General features: G+C 34.2%; 1 protein-coding gene across 3 annotated transcripts; it reads right to left on the bottom strand.

Moving 5' to 3' along the window:
• Positions 1–586: 586 nt before the first annotated feature.
• LOC109588387 (uncharacterized) lies at positions 587–4,967 on the bottom strand. 3 transcript variants are annotated; one of them, XR_002188140.1, is made up of 7 exons: positions 4,805–4,967; positions 4,269–4,754; positions 3,821–3,910; positions 3,648–3,717; positions 2,254–2,393; positions 1,583–1,722; positions 587–798 (listed from the first exon to the last, which is right to left on the bottom strand). XR_002188140.1 is itself a non-coding variant. In XM_020004559.1 (4 exons), exons 1-4 carry the CDS (start codon positions 4,284–4,286, stop codon positions 609–611), a joined length of 477 nt encoding a protein of 158 aa, XP_019860118.1. In that variant the 5' UTR covers positions 4,287–4,967; the 3' UTR covers positions 587–608. The 3 variants fall into 3 exon arrangements, 2 of the variants coding, with proteins under 2 accessions (XP_019860118.1, XP_019860119.1); XM_020004559.1 differs by lacking the exons at positions 3,648–3,717; positions 3,821–3,910 and having other exon boundaries at positions 587–787; positions 4,269–4,967; XM_020004560.1 differs by lacking the exons at positions 2,254–2,393; positions 3,648–3,717; positions 3,821–3,910; positions 4,269–4,754; positions 4,805–4,967 and adding an exon at positions 1,905–2,240.
• Between the last annotated feature and the right edge of the window lie 1,448 nt (positions 4,968–6,415).

Here is a 6,415-nt window from a genome sequence, read left to right on the forward strand (position 1 = left end):
CTCAGACACACATAAGTACATGTATATTCTGTATTTTATTATATTATGATATATTATGTTATGATATAGCAAATGAAGGCAACATGAAAACCAAAAAATATTTACAATACTTTACAGCACATTAGTAACTTATACATGTACATGTACATGTACATGCACATGTAAGTAGTCAATACCTTAGAGTGACTTTTAATTGCGGGTACCAAATTTTGCGATTTTAGCACGAGGTAGATTTTGTTGGTATTAATAATTGCGATTAAGTAATTATTCATAATAGTTATATGGCATTATGATGTCATTATTAATAATTGCGCGTATTAATAATTGCGATTTTAACCCAAACGCAAAATTCGCAATTAATAGTACCCGCATATAAAAGTAACCTTAAGGTATATGAAAATGTACATACACATGTATTTCAGTGACAATAATTACATGTACATGAATATTAATTACTATACACTTAATGGGCACTACATGTTGGTATTACATGTACTACAAATACATGTACATGTACATGTATTAGCAATTGAATGCTTTGGTGTGAGAGAGAAAGAGTGAGGGGGAGAGCAAAGCTTACATTAATATGAGGAGGACATGTTACAATGCTACTGACCACCCACCATGAACTGCAATAGTGTGGAACAATATTCCTTTGAAGAGGTCCCACAATCTAACAGAGAAATCAGGACCACCAGATAACAAGTGATTGCTATCATAAGCAGTGCTACAGTCACAAGATACAACAGGAGGGGACTCTTCTCTTGTGACCTCTTAAGAAATAATACTGAGACCATGCTATAGAGGACAGAGAGAGAGAAGACAGAGGTGATATGTATACCGTAAATGTTCATATAAAAGCCCGGGCGTTTATTTCTTTCCAGGACAAAAAAATTGCGTAAAATAAAAAAGAAAAAGTAAAAATGAGATTCGAACCCGGACCTCCAGGTTCATTGCACTCAGCCTAACGAGTTAGGCCATTTGGGACACTCTAAAGATTGTGGTACTTATATTAAGTCAAATATGCGTATCTATACTTGAAGATTCTTAGTACCAGGCGTCATAGGCGGCTATAGGCCCGGGCAAGCCAGGGCTTTGCCCTGGTAGTTTTCAACCAAAACCACACCCAAAAGGTGTGTCTTGTTATTATTAGGAGTGAGATCATCACTAAAATTCATTTTTTATAACCACAACTGTTTATACTTATGATCAGCTCCATTTTACAGTTGTTTTAGTGTGGTAACTAGCTTTTGTGAACTATCATAATGACTTATTAGTCATTTTATTAATTGACCACACCCCCAAATCTTATGAATAATTAATGAGCCCTGGTTAATTCAAGATTCTGTAGCTGCCTATGCCAGGCGTTTATTCAAGCCCGGCCTTTATTTGAACATTTACGGTATGTACATGTACAACTGTACATAAGTAGACTACAGGAATGATAAACACTTGGTATTACTATTTCTATAGAAAAATATCTTATTCATATTGCATGTAATTACAATGTACATGTACATGTATGAATGCATGTACATACATGGACATGTATACAATTATTGTACAATTGTATGCAGAGTACCTCTTGAGAACTTTCTCTTGGCTAGTAAGAGTTTGGTAGCTGCTTGAGTTCCTGATAGAACTATAATACCACCATTGGACAATCCACAGATCAACCGAAACAGTAACATTGGAAGAAGGACCAGCACTGATACTGGGATACTAATGGAAAGAGAGAGAGAGAGAGGGAGGGAGATGGAAACAGAAACAGAGGGAGAGAAAACATAAAGAATTAACATATATATTTAAAGCATTAAAATAAAAATAGAAAGAAAGATCATATAATAGAAAGAATGAGAGAGATGGAGGGTTGAAAAAGAGGGTACAACACATTGTACATGTACATGTAAGGCTGGTAATATTGGAGGGAGTAATTTGGTGAATTTTGCTGATTGGCAGGTTTCAATTTGGCAATTTGTGGCCATGTCCCATTGAGCATGTAATGATTGCAATGGTTGGGAATTCCCAGGAATATGATACCGTATACTGGGAAATTTTCGAGTAGCCAAATTTTCGCGGATTTCGTGTTTTCTTGCTCTGTCGCGAAAATAAAAATCGTGAAATTCTGAATTTACATTGCCACGTGGTGGAGTTTACAAGCTATTCGCCAAAATATTATTTAGTGAAATCTTACAAATGCAAAATTCGCGAAAATTTAGCGACGCGAAAATATCCCAGTATATGGTAACTGACAACTGAGTCAATAAGGGAACAAGAAGTGGCTGGGGACTGCCATGAGTCAGAGAGAGAGCCAGTGAAATGAGACTTGAAATCAGGAGCAGCAGAACCTTCCTCTCAATGAAGCTTACCAATGACAGACCCCACACCTGCAGCTAATGATAATATATAACAAGAAAGTATAACTATATAAAATATATTATTAAATGCAGCAGGTAAATTTACCAATGTCTGTATTGAGTTGGTAGTTAGTACATTATGACAAGCCAATTTTGATAAAAATTTCAATTACATTCAGTTCAGACTTAAGCCTCAATTACAATTATTATGTAATCCTAATTGAGCCTTTAATTACAGTTAGAATTGTAAAATTGATCAGTACAGGTCTGATTTATATGTACCGTATTTCCTTAAATAAAAGCCCGGGCATCTATTTGCTAAAATGGTATTTGGATCTCCAAAAAATATATAACCCGTAACCTCATGCTTTTGACTTCTGGAACTTCAAGCATTATCCAGTAGACTACTGAGTCACTATTAGGCTATTGTTGCGTATTTATAGTTTAATTCTATTGCTACCCCAGCGCTTATTGGCCTCGCCTACGCGAGGTATAGGTAGTTGTTGTGTGTGTCTGTCATTCATTCATTCATTCTGTACAACTGAAATTTGTTTTTAATAAACAATAACTTTAGCACAGCGTGTTCTAAGCTCCTAGATCTTTCTTTTTGACGTGGAAAAGTCTTTCTTAACTGTTTTGTGTTGCTCAAATACAAGTGCTAGGTACAGAAGCTTCAAAGTAAGAAAATCGAGTAGTTGGGCCAAGTTCTGTTGTGTTGGCACTTTAGAGATAGCTGGTAGCATTTTTCAGTAGATTAGAACATGGCCTTCAAAAATTATGAACAGATTTTTCTAAATCTTACTTGATGAAGAGTTATACTTACTTGAAATTGTTGAGGTCACTCGTTTGTGCAGCGCTAGAGCAACAACTTGCTGGGTTATAGGTACTAAAGTACCTATACTATCTCAAATATACAAAGGCAGCAACTTTTTTGTCAGCAAGTTTATCATATATTGCTGATTAGTAAAGAAAAAGTGAAGCTTCTTTCTCACATGGTCTTCTTGCTGCCACTCATTCCAGTCATGGAATGCCACACCTTTCAATCTACATGCATGGGAGGGGCTGGAGCTGCTTGCATGTATGTGCTGCAGTGCTGCTACTTCTACAGGTATTCAAGAGGAAGTGCAACTGTAGGAAGCTAGTGTTGAGCAGACTCTCTTCATGCTGATAATCAAACAGTCATTGAAGTGCGGGCATGCACCATTGCAGTTATAGGGGCGAGGCCATGCACCGTAGGTGTCTCGTTCGAATGCGGCTTCTATTTAAGGATTTACGGTACATGTACATTACCTTCCGTATTACCTTCCCTAAGTTGTGATATCCAGTTTGAATTGTGAGAGGATTTCAAAGCACAAATGAACTGCAAACACAAAAATAAACAAATAAATAATAATCTGTAAATCCTTATTATCTACTCTTAATAATAGTAAAATGAAAACAATAACAATAGTTAATAATAATACCTCCAGTGTATTAGGATCGAGTATAAATATATTGTGATATTGTCCCCAAACTCCAATCAAGGTTTCTTTAATAGCAGGACGCGCTATTGACTAAAATAATAGAAAGGGAAAGGAAGAGAGAGAGAGAGGGGGAAGTTTAAGTTGATTGTGATAAAAATTGACATGAGTATGTTGCTCATAACAAGGTCAAAGTCACTGTACTATAACATGGTCTCAAGCCAAATTTTGTTAAAATTAAAATGGAGAGAATTCTCTATTTTATAACTTTTCTGATACACATACATGCACTTACATGTATGTTGTGTAGAAAGTTTGAGCTGACTCCAATGGATTTTTTTAAAATAAATTTTTAAAGCTAATTCATAGTGTTTATGCTATTTAGCTCACTAAGCACAATTTAATGTGGGAAACCCTGATTTACATAATGCTCCATTAATATTATCACTACCTTTATTCCATAATGCATTCCATTTCCAAGATTATTAACAGTCTTAAGATACGTCCAATCTTTACCATCCCACAATGCTATGCAACTATCAATATAACATTAATAACTAGCCACACCCCCACCACATCAATGCACCCATTTTTACTAAGACTGACAATCCTGTCCCTGTCTCCAGACTGCATTCCTAGTAATAATAGTCTCGAACATAACTAGAAAAAGATGGATATTAATTGGAAATTGTGGTGCGCATTAATTAAAATGATACATAAAGGCTCTTAAGTGATAGTGATAATTGGTCTAACCACAAATTCTCCATAACTAGAAAAAGATGTGAATTAATAAGAAATAAAATGATACATTACGGCTTTTAAGTGATAGTAATAACCACAAATTCTCCGTTGATTCTCTTCCCATATAAGTTCAAGATACAAATCTGCCCCGTTTCAGTACCAGTAGGCAGTAGCTCCTCCTTTATCCTCCTCTGTCCTATTAAATACACAGTATAATAGTCAGTATCAAAATCCAAAGCTCTGTACCTGGTCATACAGGTAATATCGTATACTGGAGGATGATGGCCCCAAAACACAATAGGGACAGTAATGTCATAATCATGACTAGTTGGGGTATAAAAGTTTTCTTTACACAATCAGTTAGACACCATTTTACACACGTGGTATCACGTGGACTGCGTGGGAATGAACTTTGGGCGTGGCTTAGTAAAGAAATTTAATAAAGAAAGAACACTGAGTGACCAAGACCAGAAAAAAGGTAAATTTATGAATTTTCTTTTTTAATACCAGCATACCTTTCCTGATGCATGTATACATGCACTTTAACCGTTTAAGTAATAGAAAAGAAGTGGGGTCTGGCTACACAAGGCTGTACTAGTACAGGAGTGTTGGCCAAATTTTGCCAAATTTGAAAAAGAGAGAAATCTTAGTTTTTATAATATTTTCTGATGCATATACATGTACATTGTACTTATGTTGTGTAGCATGTTTAAGCTGATTCCGATCAAAATTGGTTTTTTTATGAATTTTTAAATTTGCTTAAAAATCAGGTCAAAGTCCCCCGGCCAAATTTTGCCAAAATGTCAAGTAGAGAATTCTCGATTTTTATAACATTTTCTGATGCATATAAAAGTTCTTATGTTGTGTAGAAAGTTTGAGCTGATTCTGATCAAATTTGGATTTTATATGAATTTTTAAGTTGCTCCAAAATCAGGTCAAAGTCCCTGTACTATAGTACAGGGGTGTCAACCAAATTTTGCCAAAAATTTCAAGTAGAGAATTCTCAGTTTTTGTAATATTTTCTGATACATATACTTGTCCTTATGTTGTGTATAAAGTTTGAGTTAATTTTTTCTTATTTTTTCCGAGAGCGTGGGAATATTTTTGGATTCTTTTTATTTTATTTTTGGAATTTTTTCTGATTTTTTCTCCATGCATGGAAATATTTTCAGAATAGTTTTATTATATTTTTCGAATTTTTTCTGATTTTTTTGGCAGCGTGGGAATATTTTCGAATTATTTTTTGAAATTTTTTCTGATTTTTTTAGAGAGCATGGGAATAAAAATTATTTTTAGCTTCTTAAATTTAATTTATGGAATTTTTTCAGATTTTTTAGTCATGAGTGTGGAAATATTTTCGGATTTTTTTTATATTATTTTTCGAATTTTTTGATTTTTTTCCAGCAGCCTAAGAATATTTTTATATTTTTTTATTTAATTTTTGTAATTTTTTGAAATTTTTTATTATGAGTGTTATAATATTTTTGGATTATTTTTGTTTTATTTTTCGAGTTTTTTTCTGATTTTTTATGAGATCATGGAAATATTTTTGAATTATTTTATTTTTATTTTTGGAACTTTTTCTGAAATTTTTCTAAAAGTGTGGGAATATTTTCGGATTTTTTTAGAGCTAAGAACCCTGTCAGGAAACACTCTCATTATTTCATACTCAATCCCTCTAGGACGTTGAGAGCTATGACCCAATCCTGAACCCTGTGCTCACTAGAGAAGTAAAGAAGACTGGAGGACGAGTTCTTATAACTCTTGGAGATCAGGAGAATGACTTGTCACCTTCTTTCACCATTTTCCTTTCAACGAGGGATCCTTCTGTTGAATTCCCTCCTGATCTTTGCTCTA

Source organism: Amphimedon queenslandica, unplaced genomic scaffold, assembly GCF_000090795.2.
Source record: "Amphimedon queenslandica unplaced genomic scaffold, v1.1 AMPQUscaffold_12122, whole genome shotgun sequence".
NCBI classification, from domain to species: Eukaryota; Metazoa; Porifera; class Demospongiae; order Haplosclerida; family Niphatidae; genus Amphimedon; species Amphimedon queenslandica.